Raw genomic sequence first — 26619 nt, 5'->3', positions numbered from 1 at the left:
TGACAATTGCAATGAAACACATTGTTGTGTGTGGCTCAAAAATTGGGCATGGCAACTGAGTTACCAGTTTATTCTTTATAATCTTGGAAGGTGACTTTTAAGGTTAACTGCACATAAAATATTCCTTATAGACTAATTCCACCGTTATATTAATATGTCAAAGCAGTTGCCAAGAAGGCTATTTACAGCAGCACAGTGATGCTAAACTAGAGAAAAAGTGGAGACGAATCATAGAAAGTGCATCTTCTTTGTAAAATGCTCATCAATAAGGTGCCCAATCCTGCGTGCAACCATTTACTGCAAGATTGTAGTAACAAAGCATTTACAATTAATTTTCTTTGGTATTAAATACTGGTTTTAAAATATTTCTTATAACGATGATACCATATTTTCATAATATGTCTGATTCACTTACCATATTGATAGCATTCACAGGGCCAATGCTGTTGACAAACATGTCTGTGTGGATCACTGTTGGTTTGACTGTTAAGAAGCACAGGGAAACCAGAGGTTAGTGATATTTTATAAAGTCGCTCAAGTTTTAAGCAGGCATGTATCAATTTGTCTAATTATGTACCACCCATCAGTGATAATGACAGTATGTGAACTAGATAACAAACACTATGAGTAAACCTCCCAGTTTCTAATGTTCAGTTTGGTTTAAAGACAACCTGAAAGGCATTGAGGAGTTTGGACAACTTGGTGTCTAATGAACATTTATGATTTGCCAGATCTCCTTAGTAGCTTGAGTGAGTCTCAACACTTTTATGTCTAATGTTCATTGATGACAGCTGGATATGTTTGAGAACAAGCTAGTGTTAGACTTTAGACTGATTTCATCTCAAGGTTTAATCCAAGATTGATAATGAGGGTAAGAGACAGATTGACAGAGTGAGTGCTGACTTGTAACTAATTTTCATATCACTTACAAGCAAACATGAATGTGGTGTTTATTTCTGGCCACTTGCCCATACCAAATAAATAAATAAATAAATAAATAAATAAATAAATAAATATATATTAAACGTAAGATTTAAAAAATCCATGCACATATACTAAAACAAAACTCATGTACTGTTCCTCGTGAGTTTGAAGGTTTCTAACCAGAACATTCTGTTTTCCTTACATCTTAACCTGGACCTTGCTAATCCAGGTTGCATCTATGCTAATATGGTTTTATATTTATGTACCTTGGTCATTGCACATCCATGTTCTTAGCACACGGGTTTGATCCCCTGATCTTCCATTCTAAAGTTGGGTAATAATACCAATGTCAGCCACCCACATACTGTGAAAGCAGTTATCAGGTTAAAAACTACCAGATATCGAGGTGCTTGACAAACTAAAGAAGGCGGCAATGAGACAAGTAAGAATTTGCACAGAACCCTAAACTTTTCCTATGAACCCAAGACAAAAACGCATGGCGAACATCTTTAATTTTATGATGAAAAGCTGGGTACAATAGAAATAATAATACATTTAATACATGTTCATTTTTTACTACTTTTTTATTATTATTTCTTAAATGTTTTTTGTTTTACAGTAGTCCCTCGCTACTTTGCGGTTCGTTTTTCGTGGACTCGCTCTATCGTGGTTTTTCAAAGTAAGATTGGACATGGCACACAATTGTCTGATTGATGGATGAGCCGCTTGATCGGCATGGAATTTTTATTTTAAACAAATCATTTTAAATTATTTAGCACCCGCTGCACCTGTGTGCTTCCTCCTGCAGCTGTGGGCTGCACACAGCTGCAGGAGAAGCTTCCTCCTGCAGCATGTCATATCTCTGCTCTGCAACAGAGAAGTGGGCGTGGCCGAGAGTGCTGGCAGGTGGCAGAGTACAGAGAGCTGAACTCATGTCACAATGTGCTCTTTTAGAGCTTTTAGTGTTTAGAAACATTGCTTATAATATTGCAAGAGTGTGTGAAGGGTTTAAAACACCTTTATATATATATATATATATATATATATATATATATATATATATATATATATATATAAAATAAACTACTACTTGTACTATTATTCCTACTTTATGGTATTTCATTTATCGCGGGGCTTCAGGGTACCGATCCCCCACGATAAACGAGGGACTACTGCATTTCTAAAACATAAATACTATTGATCAATACCATTGGGTGAAATATTGTTTAAGATTTTTTGAAATTCACATTTTGTCTTTATGTCTTCGTTACTACAATTTATAGATGTGCGTCTCACCCCAGAAACATTAAAATTAAATAAGCATCACTATAGTCTTCAAAGGGAAGCTGTGGCATAATCAGCAATTAATCTAAGTTTACAGCACACTCTGGAGCAGAGGGGAGACTTAACTGTGCCTAAGTATGGCCTGTTGGTTGCTGTTTCAGATGACAGTATAGCCAGCTAATTATATCCTCTGTGAGGATGTGCAACATTGTAGCAACTGAAAGATCATAGCACATTTGATGATGATGGTTGAAACAGTGGCAGCCAGCCGCCCAACTATCTGCTGGCGCTTCTGGTTAATGCTGCACAACAAAGTGGGCCTGAGCTCCTCTTCAACCATCAGTACAGTCACTTGTCTGAAGTTTCAACGATGGAAATGATACCCTTTCAGAAAACGTGTCATATTATGTGCAGCAGTGCAAAGTGAATGGATTCATTTAAAAGAATAACATGCAGGAAGCACAGCAGTGTTAATCAGCTGCTTTCATCTCATACCATCATGCTCGTTGAACCATCAATCATGTTTTAAAGTGCCTAGATGAGATCAGATAATGAAGGTAGCACCTTCTAGCTTAAACTTATTGTCAAGATTTCAGCTGGGAGGACGGTGATGAATTGTGCTCTTGCTTATTGTTTGTTTTTGTGCTCTAGTAAAGGAGTATATTGAATTTAAGAGGGATAACATTAGACTTTCAGTGGGAGGTGCGAGAAACCACGTGAGGTAATGCATTTAGGTAGTTCCAAAATGACCTAACTTAATAAGCTTTTTTTCAGAATATACAAATTGTTTATCATTGGAATAATGAGGAAATGGCTATTTTGAATGGGGGGGGGGGGGGGGGGGGGGGATACAAAAGTATATTGTTGTCATCTCAAAACAACTAGCAGTTAATGCAAAATCTATCTATACACAACTGTCAATTTTGCATTGCACACATTATTCTGAGCTTGCAGTTATTATTGCACAGAATAATTATTGCAATTATTTTGAGCCATTTTGTTATGACTTCTACTGTCAAAAGCATTGTGTGCATGCATGCAGAAACACTTGCTTCTGGTTCTGAGTTTTTTCGTTGGTTATTTATCTAATATCATTGGAGCTTCTGTGTAATTATTATTACATTTTTAATGATTGTATTTATAAGTATTTTGTATCTGCATGTATTTTAATGATTGTGTTGTTTTATTTTTGTATAACAGATCTCTCTTGTAAATGAGACAATTGTGTTTTGACAAGACTAACATGTATAAATAAAGGAAATTAAAGTAAGTTATTTTGTGTAAATCGGTGTCCTGGTAATCCAGCCCAATTTGTGAACCAAACCAATGAGCTGAACGGGGATTGGCTCTCTGATGAGACTGCTGCATAAAGATGAGTTGCAGAAAGGATGACGTGGGACTCCATTCCTTTGCCCATCCCATCCAGACCAGTGTTGCCAGTTTGGGCGGTTTTCATTCTGATTTTGCTGGTAAAAATTGCTTTGGGCAGGTGGGGATAATTTGGTCATCCTCCTCCATCTCACTCTGTCCTCACTCCATCTACCCCCATGTCCTCCTCTTTGTCTTTCTCCTGGCAGTTGCATTTCTAACATCCTCCTACCAATATATCCACTGTCCCTCCTCCGGACATGTCCAATCTATCTCAGTCTGGCCTCTCTAACTTTATCTCCCAGTGGTTCAACCTGTACTGTACCTCTAATGATCCATCCATCCATCCATCCATTTTCTTCCACTTATCCAGGGTCGGGTCGCGGGGGTAGCAGCCTAAGTAGGGAGGCCCAGACTTCCCTCTCCCCAGCCACTTGGGCCAGCTCTTCCGGGGGAATCCCGAGGCGTTCCCAGGCCAGCCGAGAAACATAGTCCCTCCAGCGTGTCCTGGGTCTTCCTCTGGGCCTCCTTCCGGTGGGACGTGTCCGGAACACCTCACCAGGGAGGCGTCCAGGAGGCATCCTAACCAGATGCCCAAGCCACCTCAACTGGCTCCTCTCGACGTGGAGAAGCAGCGGCTCTACTCTGAGTCACTCCCAGATGATCGAGCTTCTCACCCTATCTCTAAGGGAGAGCCCAGACACCCTGCGGAGAAAACTCATTTCGGCCGCTTGTATCCGAGATCTCATTCTTTCGGTCACAACCCAAAGCTCGTGACCATAGATGAGGGTAGGAACGTAGATCGATCGGTAAATTGAGAGCTTTGCCTTTTGACTCAGCTCTCTCTTCACCATGACAGACCTGTACAGCGCCCCTAATGATCTCATTCCTAATCTTATCCATCTTGGCCACTCCTGAGAACATCAGCATCTTCTTTTCTGCCATGAAAAACTGATGACGATGTACTGATTTTTTTTGTTTTTTTTGTTTGTTTGTTTTTTATTTTAAGGATTTAGAGTATGATCAAAAAATCCACAGCTAAAATATAAAACTACTTTCTGAGCTTTATCTCTATGTGTCAGACTGTAACAGCTCTTGGTTTTAGACAAATTTTGTAATAATGACCCCACAAAACAGGCGTTCAGTGATACTGAGCATCTCCCTATACTATGCTTGCAGATGAATGAGATGGGCTCGTGGAGAAAGGGAAACTCATCAGTTGTCTGTCAAGGTGAAGGGAGTAAGCTACTTGTCTGCAGGCTTACAAGCTTTGATGGACAGCTCCCCAGACCATAATGCATGCATGGACATAAACACAGACAGAGATATTTTATAGATAGCTAGGCTACCTGTCAAAGCATATACTGTATGCTGTACAGTTTTGAAATACTATGACAGAATCATACTTTTGTTCATGTGCCAACAAGTCATTTTCTGTTCTGTTTAAAAAACCATTAAAGTGTTACAGGATAAAAAAAATCATGTTATTGATTTGTGATGAATAGATTGACATAATATGCCATTACTTTATCAATAAATGCGTAACTGGTTGGGTTTTTACAAAATAAAATTACGTGAAAGCAACTACTAAGACAGACTGATGAGCTGTTTCATTGCAGCATCTTTCTATTTACTTGCATTATGTCATAAAGTTATTTTTGCTCATTATGTTTGTATGCAACATGAAACAGGTCTATTTATTCCTTTGCTATTATGCAATTCTGAAATGGGTTTGTGTTATTTTTTTTTTATACAGGAACAAACACAAAAAACAAGCAACGGTTTGTACCTCCAATGTCAGGTCTGAGTTTGTTGTCATATCCTTTTAGTAGACCATTTAAGATGTGTGTGACATCACTCTCATACACTTTGGGAGTCAGCACCCACGTCTTGTTTGACACCTCATCATCGTCATCATTCTGGAGGGAGCTGCAGGGAGGAGATGGGAAAATGACATGCAATCAGTAGGTCTATGAATAAAGAAATAAGGCAGTTTTATTTGCAATGTGCTCTGTGTTGGCTCATGAAAATAAATAGAGAAAAATCACTGTGAACATCAGCGTAATAGGTCAAAATTTAAATATACTCCTTTTACTGTTTCTATTAAATCTTGTAGAACAAAGTTGTTGAATTGGTAAACAATGAACTGATTTATAATAAAAGAAAACAAAAGAAGTTATTCAACTGTTATACATTCAGATCAAAACCTGCTGTAATATTTACACTCATTTATCAATGTCATATAGTAAATTGTGAAATGCATTTCTCAGATTGGTTTTATTGTGATCAAACTATTTTAATATAGATAACATTTGGATTTAATATAATCTTGTGGTGCTCATAGCACAGCCTTTTGCACAAGATTGAAAAAGAATAAGAGCCCAAAGCACTCACATCTATACAACACAAGGCTCCTTGATATGCAGTGTGAACATTTCAAATCATACATCGCAGCCCATGACAGCTGCTGTAGTGTTGTCAGAAAGCCCTGTGCTCTATTGCCCCTCCAAACATAGACACTCGTGTTAAAAGCAATGTGATTAGATTGCTAGCAACATCTCTGATATGAGTAATATCAAGCATTTTTAGCGTAAACAGCTGCAAATTAAATTTAAAAATTAAGCTGCCACCTGGATGGAATCGTTCTACTTTAGAAAGCTCAACTCAAGTACCAAACAGAGCGGTTCTCCAGAGGGAGACGGTATTTTAGCTGCTTTTCTCACATGATTTTAGACAGAAAAATGCTTAGACCATAATGTAACTTAAATGACCTTCTTTAGACCTCTGTGATGAGAGTGTCATGTTAGGAAAATGAATGCATGAGCTCATATTTAAATAAAAAAAAAATAATTGCGAATACAAACCGGCTTTCAACCCAAAAGCTAACAAATTATTTTACAAGAAAGCCACTGAGATTTATATATTTTTATTTTTTGCCTACTCCCTTTCTCGGGGGTCGCCACAGCGAACTAAATTGCACAAACACATAATTGTTTTTAACCCAGATGACCTTCCTGACACAACCACAGACCACAAAGCTACCACAGCCCTCTGTGTGGAGCAGGGAGATGCCGTTTAGGACTCCCAGGCGAGCATATGGTGGGGGTTAAGGACCTTGCTCAAGGGCCCAGAGTGGGGCAAATGAGGGTGGAGGCAGATGTGGGTGTTTCACTTTTCTCCCTCACATTTTGATGTTGTCGGTCCGGGGAATTGACCCAGCGGCCTTCACAGGTGCACTTTATCTAACTTCTGCACCACCACTCCCACATTCAAAAAAAAAAAAAACACTGAGTAAAAGTAGCTAATTGCTCAAAGAGGAAGTCATGTATAACATGACATGGTAGTTTAGAACCTTACCTTTAAATTATTAGACTCTTTATCTGGCAAATGTAACATTCATCCATAATGAAATAAAATCTCACCTCATTCACACTTCATGCACGGACAGTGTAGACTCTAATTACATTTTTTACCTCACCATCTTTTTTGTTTATAATTCGCTTCCAATGCATACAATGTAAAATGTAAATTAAAACATTTACAAAAGGAATGTCATCCTAGCAATCATACATACATATATGCAAATATACATATGTATGTGTATCTATCTTTCTATATATATATATATATATATATATATATATATATATATATACAAAGTATATATATATACCTCACTTACAAATGTGAATTGACATATTTAAATGTCTAAAGGGATTTGTTTTTTCAAAATAATTCTCGTGTCAGTATTGAAGAACAGCTGAAAGCAGTTGATTAAAAATGAAACTGTCAACAGAAAGACTCCTGTCTCACATTTAAACATGCCACTGTTCATAGCTCCACACTGCAACACAATAATTAGGAGCATTTTTTTTTAACATGAAATGCATAATTTTAAATAATAACACAGTCATTTATGTCAAAGTTTTGTTCTGTTTACTTGCCAACTGCATAATCTTTGTCCGAGAAACTCATGTTTAAAAATGTTTTGTTTGCTTTTAGCATCTAAAAATGCTACAGATGGTGCATCAGGACACTCACACATTTTGTGCCCATCAGAGATGCTTCTGGCTGAAGGGAGTGGCAGTTCATAATGCAATGGGAATAAAGATGGGTGAGCAAACATCACAACACCATGCAGTATCAACAAGTCTAAATTACTTAGTATTGTATAATCATGTTTGCAGTAAAGTATCAAATCTGCTATTGGGCAATACATCTAGAATTTCATGCACATGTTGATTAGTGTGCAGCACAAAAAGTGTGAATTGTAAAATGTATCTTCCAACAGCATTTGTTTCATTCTTTTAGAGTAACAACTGCATTTTCATCAACAAATTAGCGTCTTAGACAGATTTCTGATTGTTCAGTTAGTAAGGGTAGTTATTTTTGCTTTATTTGTCTTTCTTTCTTTCTTTCTTTCTTTATTATTTGTGTTAGCTGATGTCCTACTAACTTTCCTATTAACTTAAGTAAATAACTTTCACAAGTTGTCAATTACCATACTTGCATTTGGAAATCTGGAGAAAATTGGAGCTTTCACTTAAAAACACATGACAGCAAAGGAAGAGCACCCTGACAATTTGTATTTGTTTTAAAGTAGAATATGATTTTTAAAAACAAAAGGTAATGCTAACAAAGTCCATGTCCAGTAATCCAGGTATACAATCCAACAATTTTCAGTCAGGACATCTGGACAGTTTCTTCTTTTTTTTGTGCTGAAACATTTCACCTTCCATCCAGAAGGCTTCATCAGTCAAGGAAACACACAACACAAAACTGATTCTTCCCCCAACAGCTTACTCCAAAGTGGAACAAACCAGTTATGTTGGTGCTAAGATGGTTTCTTTGGCACGTCCCCTCATCCGGAGCTGGCCCTCTCCCTCAACGACAGTCATGACCATCTTAGCACCAACATAACTGGTTTGTTCCACTTTGGAATAGGCTGTTGGGGGAAGAATCAGTTTTGTGTTGTGCGTTTCCTTGACTGATGAAGCCTTCTGGATGGAAGGTGAAATGTTTCAGCACAAAAAAAAAAAAAAGAAACTGTCCAGATGACCTGATTGAAAAATGTTGGAAAAGGTAATGCTGCACTTTTTTGGGGTTGATTTATTTATTTATTTTTTTTGCTTCTCACAACAATCTTACTGTAAATCTGAAGTTATAGCAAGTAAGGATTATTTTATTGCTTACATTTTTTATCTGCATCTTAAAAGAATAAGCAACTACAAACCAACCAAAACACAACTTTGATGGCATGATTGTTCTTTGTTAAGAAATATTGTGTAACGTGAATTAAGCTCTACATACGTTTAAGTAGTGCTGAAAAATATTTGAGATATCAACCAACTCACATTGGTGGCACGATAATGGTGATCAAGATTAAATCTGATTAATTTATACATATATATTTTCATTCCATTTGTCTATTTGTCTAATTGTTGAGTTATGGGAGATTTGATGCAAACAATCAGCAGCACAAATGTACAACCTTGAAATAGTTGTGAACTTTCAGCTCCACTTTAGAAGACGGGGGGATCCATCCATCCATCCATTTTCTTTACCCGCTTATTCCATTTTGGGTCACGGGGGTCGCTGGTGCCCATGTCCAGCAATCACTGTGCGAGGGGCGGGGTACACCCTGGACGGGTCGCAAGTCCATCACAGGGCCACATAGAGACAAACGAGACAAACAAACATTCACTCTCTCACTCACACCTAGGGACAATTTAGAGTTACCAATCAGCCTAACATGCATGTTTTTGGACTGTGGGAGGAAACCGGAGTACCCGGAGAAAACCCACGCATGCACGGAGAGAACATGCAAACTCCACCCAGAAAGGCCCCTGGACCGGGGTTTGAACCAAGGACCTGCTCGCTAAGAGGCAGCAGCTCTACCAGTTGTGCCACCGTGCTGCCAAGACGGGGGGATGTTAAAGCCAAATACGTAAACACATTTAAGACAGGAATTATGTGATAAAAACACAAGTTTACATGGACAAACAGGAATAGATGGTATGCTTGTGTTTTTAGGCTACATGTGATAGATGATGTGTTGACAAGCAGGTTTCCTTAGACTGCTTTAACTGCAGTTAGGAGCTATTTCACCCCAGAATGAGTGGCCAGTCCATTAAATCTAAATTACTTGACTTAGTTTGAGGCCAAACTAACTGACAGATAAAACAGAGAATGTGTGAAGAGTTAAAAATATGCAGATTTTTTTTTTCTAGGTAGCTGCATTTATTATCATCTCTTTTCAGCCTGCACAGTGTCAGCGAGTATGGAAATGTTCACCGCAGATCAAAGGAGGAGCCATGTGTTCTCAGCTACAGGCGAAACAGGGTTTGCCTATTAATTTGATACCTGAAGTTACCTGAAGAGAGGCCTGCACCAACTCCGTTCACAATGTGCCAATATTCAAGTTCATCACTTCATATGTATTGATGACAATAACTAGAATATTGAAGGTGGATCACATGCGATGCAGCAGATTAAAACATTACTCAGTCCAGTCTTTCCCTGAGAGGTTTTAAGTTGGTAATATTAGCGGTATCTATGGAAACAACCGAACACACTTCACATTTCTTGTTAGCTATAATCTTGGGCTATTCTAATGAGCTGAGTATGACTTGGCATTTATTCTTGTTTAGAAAATTTGGCAACAACATAAACCCATTTTGGAGGTTGTCTTTGCTGGGAACACTCTGAGCTCTACACTTGATTTAAGAAAACAAAGTGATGGATTATCTACTTTTTTACTAGTAAAACAAAACTTGAAAGCAGATGTAACGTGGGCTTTTGCTTACGTTTTCCACATCAGATGAATATCCTTTAATAACCTTTTCTATCTAAAGACTAAGGGGCTGTGATCCTAGGAACTAACTGCTGCCACGTGCACTACGCCCATCTTTTGAATGGAATATAATCTTGCTGTGCTTCGGTGCAATGATAATAAAGCTTATTCTGATATTGATTCTGATTCTGATTCTATAGCTGCTAAGATCAACACTGAAGAAAAAAAACATCATTTATTAAGGTTTTTTTTATGATTAGGCAGAATTGATTGACTTTTGGCACAGATATTTGAAAACAGTTAGTTCTGGTGTAAACCAAAATCAGAGATTAGCAAGTGAGGCGAACTTGTCTTTGGTAGCGATTGAGTAGAATGTGACTTTAGGCCTGTTTGTAGTTTTTGCTACTGCTGTGCCTCAAGTTAAAAAGCTTAATAACTGTCATTCATTAAAATAATTAAAATTGAAATAAACAACTGTGGAATGCAAAAGAGGTGAATACAAACTTAACAGCCTCTCCATTCTATTTTTTTTTTTTTTTCCGAGTTACCTGGTGGATTTCACCGGGGTGTAGGCTGTGGCTTTGCACTTGTGGTTTTGGAAGTTTCAGATTACAAGTCATAGGTTAACGCTTCCTTTCTGTGTGTTTGTTCAAAAACAGCCTATGGTAATATGTCTGTGAGCATTTATGGCTGTTAACAACATTCAGAAATTTATGGAAATCAATTTCCAGTCTGAGTGTTGCCATAGCTTATGACTATTGATCAGTGAATATCAATGTGTAATAAAATACCCCAAATCAACATCTTACTGGTCTCTTTGTAAAAACCATATAATCGTATGACACAGTGTGATATGAAATAGATGAAATCCATAACCTAAACATGCATGCAAGTTAAACTGAGTGATATGAGCTTTTAGTTTGGACTAAGCAATCTTTTCTAAATACTGAGTCTCAATAATTAAATAACAAAACAAATACATTTTGTCAAACTTATTTCAGCATGTAATCTTTAACAACACATATTTGAATGCATTCTTTAGCATGCACTTTGTTATAAAGAAAATGAAACTATATTCAGGGCACTTGAGTAAAGAAAATATCAAATAAAAAAATGTTTTAGTACCACTTTACTATGAGGCTCCCCTTATAGATGCTAATAAATAGTTTATAGGTACATTATTTGTTCCTCTATAAACATTTTATAAATCATTAATAACTGCTTATTATGCAATAAGTGAGTGACAGAGAGACAAACTGACCAGTTTCATCCCAAATAGTGAGCCAAATCTGTTCACCTATACATTTCATCAAGAGTTGTTATATTAAACATTTCAGGCTAAGTTACTACCTTGTTAGCACAATAAGCATTTGTTAACGTATTTACTTAGCATATAATATTGTACTTTATCACTGCATTATACGTATCTACAACTAATATTGCATCGGTCCTTCACTAATTCGTGGTTCGTTTATCGCGGACTCGCTCTATCGCAGATTTTCAAAATAAGACAGGACATGACACACAATTGGCTGATTGATGGATGAGCTGCATGATCGGCATGGGATTTTTATTTAAAATAAATTGTTTTAAAATATTTAGCACCTGCTGCATCTGTCTGCAGCCCAGAGCAGCAGAAAAAAATCTTCCTCCTGCACCTTTGTGCAGCCCATACAGCAGGATAAGCTTCCTGCTGCAGCTGATCAGCTGTTCTCTGTGCAAAGTGGAAAAGTGGGCGTGGCCAAGAGCGCTTGCATGTGGCAAAGAGCAAATGAGGCAGGGGAGCTGAAATCATGACATCCTTTAGAGTTTAGAAACATTGTTTAGAATATTGCACAAGTGTGGGAATGGTTTAAAATGCCTTTCTATCTGTCTGTCTGTCTGCCTGTCTGCCTGCCCGTCCATTAGGTTACAGCTATTCTTAATAAGTTATTCAAAACTAGAGGAACACAAACAACCATAACATGGGTTTTTATTCATGTATGGTTTTTGCATTTATTTTTCTAACAGTAATTGCACAAAATTATATTGATATTAATAAAGTCCACACCTGGTGTCTTATTACACACATATCCTCATGTTCACTATGAGACCCATTACTCTAACTTACAGAGCATTATGTTTATCAGTGAAATACATCCAGAGCTTGTTTGTTACAAGATTTCAAATTCTGATCAAACTACTTCAAAAAATGTGAAGAAAAAATATATATTATTATAATATAATGAACAATTTTTCTCATCCTGTAATATCACACAAATTCTTAGCCCTTATCTCCATGCTGTACAACACATCTAATGGGAAAATGAAACAAATACTGTACATTATTCTATTGTATTTTAAACCCTCACATAAACCCATAAACCCGCCCTCACATTTGACACTGCTCCAACATTATTATATGCCATAAATACAAGATTATGATACATATAAAAAGTGCTTTTTATTGTAATATTTAACCATGAAGCTGAATTGCACATTACTTAAAAATCTAGTCTATACTGAATTGTTGATAATGCATTTGAACTAATGCTTTCTAATGAAAGGAACATGAGATGTCTCATAAAAAAATAAAATAAAATAAAACATGCTACAGATTTAAAGATAATGTTGATTCATTTGTGCTTTAGAGTCACCTGGGACTTTAAAATCAATTTGGGAAACCGCAAACATGGTATCCCTGGATCACTTACATGACTTCTACAGGATCTGGTTCATGACTTTAACACATCTAGGACCCTCTAATCTGTATAATTACAAACTGACTGTTATGCTAATTTTATTACATTTTCTGATTGAATTTAACCTTGAAAATAAAACACCTTGGACCAGAGATGGGCAACTTTTTTTTTTTTTTTTTTTTTCCCAGAGTGCAAAATCAATATACAATATTTAAAGCAATTAAAGGGCCGCATAATAAATAAATAAATAAATAAATAAAAACTGGAGAATATATATTTTTAAGACTGATAATCTATAAGATATTTCCAGGCTTCTTCTTCTTGTAGCATAGTTAGCATGCTTGATAAAAACCTTTCTCCCCAATACCCTTAAAGAATATTGTGACAACATACTGGTTAGCTTTCTTATGCAAAAAAACAGTAACATGTTTGTTTTTTGTGTCGTTAAGGTTCAGTCTGGCTGAAATAGTACTATCAGGAAACAGGACTTCAAAAAGGTTTTAGCTTATCTTAATCTAAAGCATATGTGTCAAACTCAAGGCCCGGGGCCAAATGTGGCCCTAGTTGACATCTTATCTGGCACTCAAGATGATATGTGAAATGTAAAATACTTCTGTATCTTGGATTTTTTTTCAGTAATCTTTGATTATGATGTCGAAAGCACAACAGAGAACATAAATGAGACCAATCAAACTCTTGTTGAGAAATCTGTGACCAAGAATGGGTATCTGATTTGAGTTACTGTAGAGTCTGAAAATGTCCCTCAGTTTGAAAGAAAGGTTTTCATTTTGGCCCCCTTTTGTAAGTGAGTTTGACACCCCTGCTCTAGCAGTTTAATTTAGACCTATTTTACTTTCAGGAATCAAATACGTGTTTTCAGCAACTTATTAAACAGTTGTTTTCTGTCCAATTAAAGATACTGAGGGTCAGATGGACATCTTGCAAGGGCCTTATGTGGCCCTCCAGCCATGTCTTCGAATGTTATCAGCCATTAAATGGTTGTTATTAGTTGTTATCATCCCCATATGTAGCGGTCAGACTGCCCCTCCTGTACCTCCTAGTGAGTTTAAAGGTACGTTCTTAGCATTGTTAGCAATGATAATAGGCTCCGTTTTTACCTTTGTTAGCGCTCATAATAGCTTCACGTGGTTAGGTTCAGAGTAAAGGGTCTAGCGGTTAGGTTTAGGGTTGGTCCTCTGGGTCAGGTGTAAGGTGAGGTTTAGGAAAAGGGTTACATAAGCTGAAAAAAACAAAAAAGACACTTCCTGGTTTACCCCTGTGCAACGCTGCCTATTATCAGCGATAATAACGTACCTTTAAACCCACCAGGAGGTAGGTGGGACAGTCTCACCGCTATATATGGGGATGATAAAAACTAACAACAGCCAATTAATGGACTGATAATATCAGTTGCCCACATCTCCCTTAGACCAACTGTTGAAAGGATGGAGTCTTAACTTCATCCTCTCCACAGTTAATATGCACATTCTCTCTTCTTCAAGCTCCCCAAGTCAAGTTGTTGACTTGGGGAGCTTGACTTGACAGTTGAGAGAAGATTAATCTGTTACACGTAGTCTGACATCACAACACATAATAGATGTTAGTGGTCATAAAATAGCACAAAGACACAAAGAAAACATGCAAAGACCTTGAGAACCATATGATGTAAGAGTTTGTTCTTCTTAATTAATTTGCAGGTACAAACCGTTGTATTTGACGTATAACATAATATGCACTGTTTGGAAAAAAGCATGCACAGTTGTGTGCATTCAAACGAAAACAAGACAACAAAAAAGCTTTCTGTGTCTGTTTACAAGGAATGCTCCTTTTGGCTTTTTGACAGTTATAACCCCTTACATCCACCCGTCTTGAGTCTTTGTAATGAAACCATTCATAGTTCAAGCTTAAGGTCAACAAATAACCCTCTTAAGTCGTGAATGAAAAGGGTGTAGTGCTTACTCAAGCACATTGTGAACACTACTTGTGCATTTAATTAGAAACGCACAGGCCTGGCAATGTGGGTCTGGGCGAGGAACCCTGAGATTGCGATCAGCGTGACGTCATCTGATTTATATGCCTCCATTTTTCACCCTTCAGCAGCTCAGGAGAAGAAAACGATGCGAGGAAGGAGAGAAAAAAAAAAAAAAAGAAGAAGAAATAAAAAGCTTCCTCTCATCTGTTCTCCTTTTACCAATAAATAAGTCCCTCTTGATGACACTTCCTCACAGCGCTCAATCCTGCACGATAAAACCCGCACGATGGTCCTTGTTGGGAACGCGCACGTCAAGGACCGCTCCGCGTGTGTGCGCTCTTGCCCTTATTGTGTCTTATTGGGCTCACTGTGCGATTGTCTGCCATTTTGAAATTATTATTATTATTTTTTTTTTCTTATTTGAAATACATGCACACAAATGACGCTACGAACAACGCAAACGTGTTTTTACGCAAACGGATTATATTTCACCTCAGGCTGCTCAGACAGAAGCGCTCATTAAAGAAGCTTTGACTCTGGAAATAGACTTGATCCTTGAAGACTGCTTAACAGAGTCCATGTAGCCTTAGCTTCACTTTACTTAGCCTGCCATTGTGCTATTTCTAACAATCTGAGCAAGACAGCGCGGGTGTAGGGTTATTTTATAATAATACTAATAATAAAACCACATCAAACCACAAGTATGTTTAATTCATAGTGTTATTGTTTGTTGCCTGTATTGCCATTATAACAAATACTGCACCGTGATCACATCATCTTCCACGATCTACGTGTCACTGTGCTTATTTGAAATACATGAGTTAATTTTAGACACTATATAATTCGGAATTAAAATAAAATGCTATCCCAGTCCGTCTCTGAGTCGCCCAGGTGTCCACACATAGCTGGGTTGCATTAGATGAAAGGTACGGCTTTATTATTTTGTTACATTGAGAAATATGGTGCCACACAGACCCGACTAAGATTCACGCTGTGTTTTAGAGAAGTCGTGCATAATTGTCCTACCTTTTCGAGAGGCTGATGACAATGAACACCCAGAGAAGCAGCTTGAGGGGTAGGGAAGGCTTCGCCATTGCTATCGAGCATTTGAAGGCTGATTTGGGTGAAGCTGTCATCACCATCTTCGCTTCCTCCTCCCTGCAGATGGACGTGTCCGTCTACTTACTGTGCTTCCTCGTTACGATACATTACGCACGTTGGCAGAAGCACCGCTGCGAATCCAGACCGACGTGCGTCCGGGTGTAAGCAGGCGAGTTGAGAGCTTAATTTCGTACAACTTGTTTTTGTTTTAATTAATTTATTTTATTATTAATATTATTGCTAGCGAGTCGACAACCAAAAGCAGGGCCTACCCACGTCACGCAAGCAACGATGCTCCAGGTAATATGCTACTCCAATATGGAGCAGCTGGAGAAAAAAAAAAAAAAAAGCATTGGAGCCTCAGTCTGAATGCAGATTAACGCACGGGTCAGTGAGGGACTGATGCACGTTGTTGCAGCAGAAATCAACACATGCGCGCTCTCACCATGCGGAAGCACGCAAATCTTGTAATATATATACTGTATACATGTATACTATATATATATATATATATATATATATATATGTGTGTGTACTGTGAAAAAAATGTGATAAATCACATAATGTTGCTTCTGATCTGTTTCATGTTACTGTGTTCATGCATGCTCATCTGCTCACACAGACTCATGTTTGTGCTGCTGTTCGGCATATTGTTTTTATGGTATTGGTGCTAAGCACATTTTTAGTTGTTGTTGTTCTTACTTCATATCTTAGATGTTGTTACTGTTTTTATTTTACATTTTATTGTTGGATGTAACTGGGACCCTGTGTACACAATTTTGTTCCACATGTGGTGCGAACGACAATAAAAATCACTGACTCTGACTCTGATATACAGTATACAAGAATGTATGTGTATGTGTGACTGCGTGTGTATTTTAGGATAACACGTATAAAATGTATAGAAATATATCATTAAGCATCTCTATATACTGTTTAATGCAAATAAAACACATGTTTATATTGACTTTTGTATTAAAAAAAATTCTTCTGCTTGAGATGCCCATTTACAGTAGTATCAATATAGCATTTAGTCAAAGGAATGATCTATGAACCCTAATTCAGTGCCTTGGACAGCTGTAGGAGTGGCATCAACCAAACACGCATCAATCAGCACCAAGGACAGCTCTATCCTCTGTTGCTTAAATGAGAGGAATGTTGGCTCTAAATTCCAGTTTGAAGGTTTATTTATGATATTAGATATGCTAACTTTTGAACATGTATGAAGAATACTGTTTAAGTCCACTTCACAGACCTAAACTGTGCTTTTCATGAGTTTCCAGTCTAAGATATGTGTGATGTATTTTCTTTATGTTCATATTTTATCTGATAAATCCTTTGGAACATGATGGTTTTGATAAAAGGTGATATTTGCAAAGTCATGTATTTTGGAAAATAAGTTATAAAGTTGTATGCCTAACCTTTACATTTGTTTCTCATATCAGTGATTAATTGTTTAAAATTTGAAAAATGAAAAAAAAAAAAATAATTTTGGCATACTTTGTAAATGGTTGCTATATATCATGTTTGTTTGCTTATCTATTGATTCCGCCGCTGTGACTGAAAAAATGAATTAGGCAGACCAGTGGGGAAACCATTTGGGATAAAATATCTGACACGTTTAATATTTTAGCACATAGTTATGCTTCTATATGTTGAGTAATGTATGCAGATACAAAGTTAAGTTAATCTGAAATGATAAAGCTACTTATCTAGAAAAGTTTAGTTAGAAACATGTAGGCTTGAATGCCAATATTTGTCTTTATATGCATTATTGCACAGCTTGATCCCTCATATTTATTCTTAACAGGTGTCCTCATTTTTTTTTTTTTTTACATTTAACAGCCAAGTTGCTCTTATGTTTCAACATTTTCTCTGAGAATATATGCTGGTCTGATTTAGCCATCTATGTTCAGTTCAATTCAGTTTATTTGTATAGCACCAAGTCACAACAGAAGTCATCTCAGGGCAATGAACACAAACATATATATATATATATATATATATATATATATATATATATAATAAGTTAACAAAAACATTCATAAAAAAACAATAATTTAACAATTTATATGACGAGCAGTCTGCTTTGAATTTAACTTTATCACAGACTCTCTTCTTGAGCAAGCATGAAGGCGACAGTGGACAAGAAAAACTCCCTCATGAGGATGAAACCTTTAGCAGAACCAGGCTCAGGACAAGCGGCCATCTGCTTTGACTGGCTGGGTTTGGTAAGAACAGATACACAATGGCAGGTCAAGAATCATATGTTAAGAAAGAAATAGTATCAAATGAAAACTGTTCAACTTTAACAATTAATTTAAGGAAATAAGGTCAATTTGTCCTCCAGTTGTCCAAGCTTAAGCCAGCATAACAAGCCAACCCTAATTATGGGGTTTATCAAAAACGAAAGTCTTAAGCCCAGTCTTAAAACTGGACGATGTGTCAACCTTATGGACAGAAACTGGAAGTTGGTTCCACAAGAGATGAGCCTGATAACTGAAAGATCTTCCTCCAATTCTGCTTTGGAAACTGTAGGAACTGCAAGTAAGCCTGCAGTTTGAGAGTGACAAGCTCTGTTAGGAAATTATAGAACAACAAGATCTCAAATATAAGATGGAGCTAGGTTGTTGAGAGCTTTGTAGGTTAGACGTAAGATTGTGAATTCTGAATTTGACAGGGAGCCAATGGAGATAAGCTAAAACTGGAGAGATATGATCTCTCCTACTAACTCCAGTTAAGACTCTGGCAGCAGCATTTTGGATCAACTGAAGACTTTTTAAAGAAGTATTTGGACACACAGATAACAAACCACAGTGATAGTCCTGTCTAGACGTGGCAAATGCATGAACAAGTCTTTCTGCATCATTTTTAGATAATATGTTTCTAATTGGGCAGCACAGGGCCACAACTAGTAGAGCTGCTGCCTCTCAGCGAGCAAGTCCGCGGTTCAAATCCCGATCTGGGGACCTTTCTGGGTGAAATTTGGATGTTCTCTCCGTGCATGCATGGGTTTTCTCCGGGTACTCCAGTTTCCTCCCCCAGACCAAAAACATGCATGTTAGGCTGATTGATAACTCTAAATTGTCCCCAGGTGTGAGAGAGAGAGTGAATGGTTGTTTGTCTTGTTTGTCTCGTTTGTCTCTATGTGTCCCTGTGATGGACTTGCGACCTGTCCAGGGTGTACCCCGCCCCTCGCACAGTGATGCATTGCTGGACATGGGCACCTGCGACCCCCATGACCCAAAATGGAAGAAGCGGGTAAAAGATAATGGATGGATGTTACTAATTTTAGTGATATTACGCAGATGGAAGAAGGCGGTTCTAGTAACGTTTTTAATGTGGGGATAAAAGACATGTCCTGATCAAAAATAACACCAAGATTTTTGAACATTAGATCTGGAGGCCAGATTAATGCCGTCCAAGGAGGGCAAAAGACTGAAAAAAATGTATTCCTAAGGTCCATAAACTAAAACCACAGTGTTGTCTATATTCAAATGTATCAAATTTAGGGCCATCCAGGTTTTTATATCTTTAAGACATGCTTTTAGTCCAAGTAGCTGATTGGATCCATTAAGTTTCATGGACAAATATAACTGAGTATCATCAACATAACAATAAAAAAAAAAACATGCTGTTGAATAACAATACCTAATGGAAGCATGTATAAGGTAAAGAGTATTGGTCTGAGCACTGAACCTTGAGGAACTCCATGATACATTTTTGGTGTATGATGAAGATTCATTATTTACATTTAAAAATTGGAATCTATCAGTTAAATATGATTTAAACCAATTTAGAGCTGTTCCTGTAATTCCAATATCATATTCAAGTCTCTGTAATAGAATATTCAACTGTATCACACGTATGTTTTCTTACACAAGCTACAGCCAGCCTGATGTAGGTGAGTTATCCGACTCAAGCTTCACTGTGGGTTGTGGCAATATCTGCTGAGTTATGTGTTTGCTTTGCATTTCATATATTTATTATTGTTTTAGGTAATGTGGTAAAACAAAACAAAAAAAAAATACATAATGTCGATGGAACTTATACAACTTGCCTCTACATTTAAATTCATCAGCACTTAAAATTTGGTGGTGGTATAATTAATTTTCTAAATGTTTTTATTTTAATGTATTGCTGATTCATTCAGCATTCATTCATTTCAATACCTCTGATTTGTTGGTGTTACTTGTTTTATTATTATTATTATTGTTATTATTATTATTATTATTATTTTTACTATTAATCTTTCATTTTTACTCCTCAGTCCTTTCTAAGTTTAGTTTTGCAGGAAGGCATCTGCCCAAAATAAAAGTAAAAAGAAGGAGGTGGATGAATTTATTGTAAATTGATATAGTTTATATAACCTAAATGAACTCAAAAGTGTTTACAGTCACTTTTTTATGTAATTTTTTGAGATAACACATTTGCTTACAGTTTCAAACATAACTTGGTGTCCTCATAAAGTGGCTTCATGAAATATGCTGGTAATGAAGGTACACTTTGCACAACCTCTTTGGGTGTCACACTTTTATCTTCTGTTTACACATGCAGACATTTCTCAGATAGAAAGCCTCTTGTTTGAAGTGCACAGGAGAACAGTAACCCATACATATGAATAAACCATGCAGAGAAGGTGACCTTGGTGTGTATTATTTTTTAGAACTTGTATAACAACAGACTAAGCTATTCATCCTGTATTGTTCCTTTACTTTTGCACTGTATTTGGGGATCTGGTGCCTATCTCCAGGTTTCACTGGGTGTGATGCAGGATACACCCTGGACAAGTCTCCTGTCCACCACAGGTTTACACAGAGACCTGAGACAGACCATTCTCACCCTCACCTATTCGCAATTTAAAGTCAACAATTAATTTCTCATTAATGTTTATTGTCTGTGGGAGGACATCAGAGTACCCCCAGAAAATGCACACATGCACATGGAGACCATGTAAATACTTCACAGAAAGAAAACATGATTGTGAACCTGGGATTTTCTTATTGTGATGTAACAGCCCTAACGACTGTATGCTGACTATATCCAAGCTTTTTTTATTTTTATTTTGTGGACAGCAACAAATGTTAACTCTTATATTGCCTTTTTAACTTTATAACCATTCATGTTCCTTAAGGGGGGGATTGACCACCTTATTTAAATGTTTAAACACGTTTTTCCCACATTAAACTAGTCCTTATTTTAAACCTGTCTCAGTCTGAAAAATATAAAAAAATAAAAATCTAATTTAAAATGTTATTTTTTCTATTAATTCAAAAATCATTTTGGGCATTTATTTTATTTTATTTTTTATTTTAAAAATATACATCAATAAAATAATTATTTTATGACATTTAAAAAAAAAATACAATTTTATAATATTGCATTTTGCCCCATTAGTATGCCCAAATAAATGATTTATTTATTTGACAATTAAAAAGAAATACTGTACATGTAGTATTTTCTTGACCCTCCAGTCCACTGGTCACTCCAAATCCATTAATGATCTTTTACCCACTTCTTCCTTTTTGGGTCAGTCACTGTGCGAGGGGTGGGGTACACCCTGGACAGGTCGCAAGTCCTTAACAGGGCCACATAGAGACAAATAAGACAAACAACCATTCACTATCTCACTCTCTCACCTAGGGACAGTTTAGAGTTATCAATCAGCCTAACATGCATGTTCTTGGTCTGTGGGAGGAAACCGGAGCACCTGGAGAAAACCCACGCATGCACGAAGAGAAAATGCAAACTCCACCCAGAAAGGCCACTGGATCAGGATTTGAACCAGGTACCTGCTTGCTGAGAGGCAGCAGCTCTACCAGGTGTGTCACCATGCTGCCCTCATTCCAACTACTACAGCCAAAAATGTTTTGGTCTAACTTAGTCGTGTTTGTCTTTGGTCGAACATGGAGAGATTTTTTCCCCCCAAAATCGTACTCATGCACAACTATAGTTTCTGATTCATTTTTTACTTTAACTGGCCTTGATATACTAACAATTCTGGAGCCAGTGCATTCACTATTTACAAGTCATAGAGCAACTAACTCTGCAGCCTGCATGCATGTGGAACTTTTTTTTTTAGTACCAAATGCTTACTTGAGCAACATGCAAATGTCTTTTTGCTCTTTACATCCAAACTAAAACAATTTTGTCAGATGAGACTAGAGGCAGAACTCTGCAACAAGTCCAGACGTGAATGAAACTTCTTTCCGGGGGTAAGTTAAGTTCTGTCTCAGTAATTTTTTGCAGCATCTCTCAAATATAAAAGCTGAGCACCACCTAGTGAGTTATTATAACAATGCAAAGTATAAGGACAGAGGTAGTTGATATGAAGCACCCATCTATTAGCTTTACCCGCTTCTTCTTTTCTGGGTCATGGGGGTCACTGGTGCCCATTTCCAGCTTTCACTGTGTGATGGGTGGTATATACCCTGGACATGTTTCCAGTCCATCACAGGGACACATAGAGACAAACGAGACAAACAACCATTCACTCTCTCACCCACACCTACAATTTAGAGTTACCAATCAGCCTAACATGCATGTTTTTGGACTGTGGGAGGAAACCGGAGTACCCAGAGACAACCCATTCATGCTTGGAGAGAACATGCAAACTTCACACAGAAAGGCACCTGGTAGGGATTCGATGTGGTGACCTTCTGGTTGAGAAGCAACAGCTCGACCAACTAAACCACTGTGCCACTCACCTAATATAATAAATATGAGATTTAAGGTTGTATTTACACTGTATTTCAACATTTTTATTTTTTTTTTTACTCTTAAGGAACTAGAGTGTAGTAAAGTTATTGGCAACCTAAAATAGCATTTGAAAAAATAATAAATAAATAAAAATGTTTAGGCTTTGTCATGGATAAAAGTCAATTTGTGGCTGATTTTCCCCCAAAAGCCGTACAAGGGTTAAACTGAACTGATCTGACTATTATGAAAACATACAAAAATGCTGAATTTAGCTTAATTCCACTACATATTGTGATTTTTTTTTTTCGCTCAACAAAAAAATTGTCATGTGAAACAATAACTTGTGTAGGTGCTCCCTTTTTTGTAGAGAATTTTACAACAGTTTTAAAAGGTTTATCAGTATTAAGTGTAATAATCATCACTGGTGTCATTTTGTGTTTGTGATGCAAACATCACAAACAAACTGCTTGTTTCCATCCACTTTTTTGTATGGTGGTTTATTTATTTATTTTTTTTATTTTATTTATTTATTTTACAAACAAGGCTCCGATGAACAAAGGTCCTGTTTCATTTCTGTTTAAAAAAATACATTTTAACACCTTTTGTGTGGCCATTGAACACCTGATGTTTGACCTTAGGTTTATTGATAAATTAATAAAACCCGAATCAAAAGGAAAGTGCAAGATGTGGTTGAATGCATCTTTTATTTACCATTTGTCACACAATGCATTAGCTTGTTTACCTTATCAAATTAGTCATTCAGGATGAAATAAAGAATAAAACATTCATTGTCTGGGTCTAGTCATTGAAAACTACTTATTAAATTTGGACTGGGTTAATCAAATGTTGCTTTTGAACACACTTGTGTTTGACATAAATGCAGGATGAGGAGTTATATTTTGCATTTTTATGTGGTAAATGGGATTTAACAAAAGTCACTCATTAAAACACAAATCCATTGCTATCTATTCACAATAATCTATTAATCTATTTTTTGGTAACACATCACTTTTTTTTCTGAAGATAAATACTTTAGGAAGTGGTAGTGTTGGGCTCTGCACAACTCACACACATACTGTATGCATATTTAATTGTCGATCCAAAACTGTTTAACAGCATTGCTGATGTTGATCTAGCTGAATGAATGAGGTTATTCAGATAAACGCAAATTAAATTAATAGCTGCTAAAGATTCACATGTATCCAAGTAAAATACACCATGTCTTGATGGTTATATAAATGTGATAAGCAAATGAATAAAGCTGGATGTTTTATACGTTTGTTGTCAAATCAGGCTACTTTTAGTTTTTCTAAAACACATTTTCTCACATATTGTTTACTGTCTATCACACAAGATGAGATGTCAGATTAGATTAGCTTGGTTCAGTTGCCACAGGAGAAATTTGGGCCAAACTGGCACTTCCCAATTCCAACTGTGCACCTGGCTTTTAAAGCACTGAATCACTTGCATTAGAAACCTATTAATACTTATGTGTTTAAAACATTTTTGATTAGCAAAACAGTGTATATTGTTTTTGTTGTCTGACGGTGCAGTGTAAGAGTTCTGATTATTATTTTCAAATTTTATGATCTGTAATATTGGACAAATCTGATGCTTGATTTAGAACTAAACAGCAGACATTAACATTTAACTGAGAACCTAAACAAATATCCATCCATCCATCCATTTTCATCCGCTTATCCGGGGTCGGGTCGCAGGGTTAGCAGCTTAAGTAGGTAGGCCCAGACTTCCCTCTCCTCAGCCACTTGGTCCAGCTCCTCCGGGGGAATACCGATGTGTTCCCAGGCCAGCCAAGAAACATAGTCCATCCAGTGTGTCCTGGTTTTTCCTCTGGGTCTCCTCCCGGTGGGATGTGTCCGGAACACCTCACCAGGGAGGCGTCCAGGAGGCATCCTAAACAGATGCCCGAGCCACCTCAACTGGCTCCTCTTGATGTGGAGAAGCAGCGGCTCTACTCTGAGTCCCTCCCAGATGATCGAGCTTCTCACCCTATTTCTAAGGGAGAGCCCAGACACCCTGCGGAGAAAACTCATTTCGGCCGCTTGTATCCGATATCTCGTTCTTTCGGTCACAACCCAAAGCTCATGACCATAGATGAGGGTAGGAATGTAGATCGATCGGTAAATTGGGAGCTTCGCCTTTTGACTCAGCTCTCTCTTCACCACGACAGACCTGTATAGTGCCCGCTTCACTGCAGACGCTGCATCTATCTGCCTATAGATCTCACGCTCCATTTTTCCGTCATTCGTGAACATGATCCCAAGATACTTGAACTCCTCCACTTGGGGCAGGACCTCCTCCCTGACCCAGAGAGGGCACTCTACCTTTTTCCGGCTCAAGACCATGGCCTCGGATTTGGAGGAACTGATCCTCATCCCGGCCGCATCACACTTGGCTGCGAACCGTTCCAGCAGTAGCTGTAGATCACGATCTGATGAAGCCAATAGGACCCCATCATCTGCAAAAAGCAGAGACGCAATCCTAAGGCCACCAAAACAGATCCCCCCAACACCTTGGCTGCACCTAGAAATTATGTCTGTTAAGTTATGAACAGAATCAGTGACAAAGGGCAACATTGGCGGAGTCCAACTCTAACCGGGAACAAGACCGACTTACTTCCGGGGATGCGGACCAGGCTCTGACACCAGTCATACAGGGACCTAACAGCCCGTATCTAAGGGCCCGGTACCCCATACTCCCAGAGTATCCCCCACAGGGTTCCCCACAGGGTTCCCCACAGGGTTCCCCAAGGGACTCGGTCGAACGCCTTCTCCAAGTCCACAAAGCACATGTAGACCGGTTGGGCAAACTCCCACGCACCCTCCAGGACCCTGCTGAGTGTAGAGCTGGTCCAGTGTTCCAGGACCAGGACAAAAACTGCACTGCTCCTCCTGAATCCAAGGTTTGACTATCCGACGGACCCTCCTCTCCAGAACCCCCGAATAGACCTTACCAGGGAGGTTAAGAGTGTGATCCCCCTGTAGTTGGAACACACTCTATTTTCCCCCTTTTTGAATAGGAGTACCACCACCCCAGTCTGCCAATCCAGGGGAACTTCCCCCGATGTCCACGCGATATTGCAGAGTCGCGTAAGCCAACACAACCTTACAACATCCAGAGCCTTAAGGAACTCCGGGCAAATCTCATCCACCCCTAGGGCCCTGCCACCGAGGAGCTTTTTAACCACCTCGGTGACCTCACCTAAACAAATATATATAATAAAAAAATTACAAAAAACATCATTGATTTAAACAAATGCTTGTTTAAAAAAACATTCAGCATTTTAATGTATCTAATCAAACAGCACATTATAAGCTTTAAAATTATTTGTTAATCCTTGTTTTGAAAGACAGTTCTACTACAGGACCAAGTAGTCTGTTCATGAAATCTGACAAATGTGCAAAATAACTCATTCTTTCTTGATGTATTTCAGTATGAATATGAAAAGGCACTCTCTGTAGCTCGGTATTCCTTCAAAGTTTGAACCATGTACATAAATAGAAGTGAGTGGTAATCACCTAGTCCACATCTCAAACTTTTTCTAACTGACAGCAGCCTTTTCATTTCACCTGTCTCTGAGTCGGTTTCTTTTTAAATGTGTTTACTAAACTTCAGTAGGAAAATTGATCCATAATTATCAGTAGGTCACACTGTGTCATTTGGTGCTTTCTGCTGATTTAATGAGGCTTCTTTGAAGAGTGACATGTCTGCATCTTTTGATTTGTTGCAGTTTTATTTTATCTTAAAAAAAAAAAAGACAAAAAAATGCCATGGCT

The 26619-nt window shown here is 37.7% G+C and overlaps 1 protein-coding gene across 3 annotated transcripts in view; it reads right to left on the bottom strand.

Moving 5' to 3' along the window:
• The window catches only part of gabrg2 (gamma-aminobutyric acid type A receptor subunit gamma2), a 70909-nt gene extending 54443 nt beyond the window's left edge, over window positions 1-16466 (bottom strand). For all 3 annotated transcript variants that reach the window (XM_037687886.1, XM_037687887.1, XM_037687888.1), the window contains exons 1-3: window positions 16049-16466; window positions 5366-5505; window positions 416-483 (exon numbers count right to left, since the gene is read on the bottom strand). In XM_037687886.1, coding sequence (XP_037543814.1) covers window positions 416-483; window positions 5366-5505; window positions 16049-16164 — 324 coding nt within the window. In that variant the 5' untranslated portion in view covers window positions 16165-16466. The remainder of the gene's footprint in view (window positions 1-415; window positions 484-5365; window positions 5506-16048) is intronic.
• Between the last annotated feature and the right edge of the window lie 10153 nt (window positions 16467-26619).

The sequence above is a fragment of the Nematolebias whitei genome, chromosome 14 (assembly GCF_014905685.2).
Source record: "Nematolebias whitei isolate Nwh7 chromosome 14, NemWhi1, whole genome shotgun sequence".
NCBI classification, from domain to species: Eukaryota; Metazoa; Chordata; class Actinopteri; order Cyprinodontiformes; family Rivulidae; genus Nematolebias; species Nematolebias whitei.
Note: the sequence above shows the minus strand (reverse complement) of the source record. Positions and strands in the feature narration are given on the sequence as shown.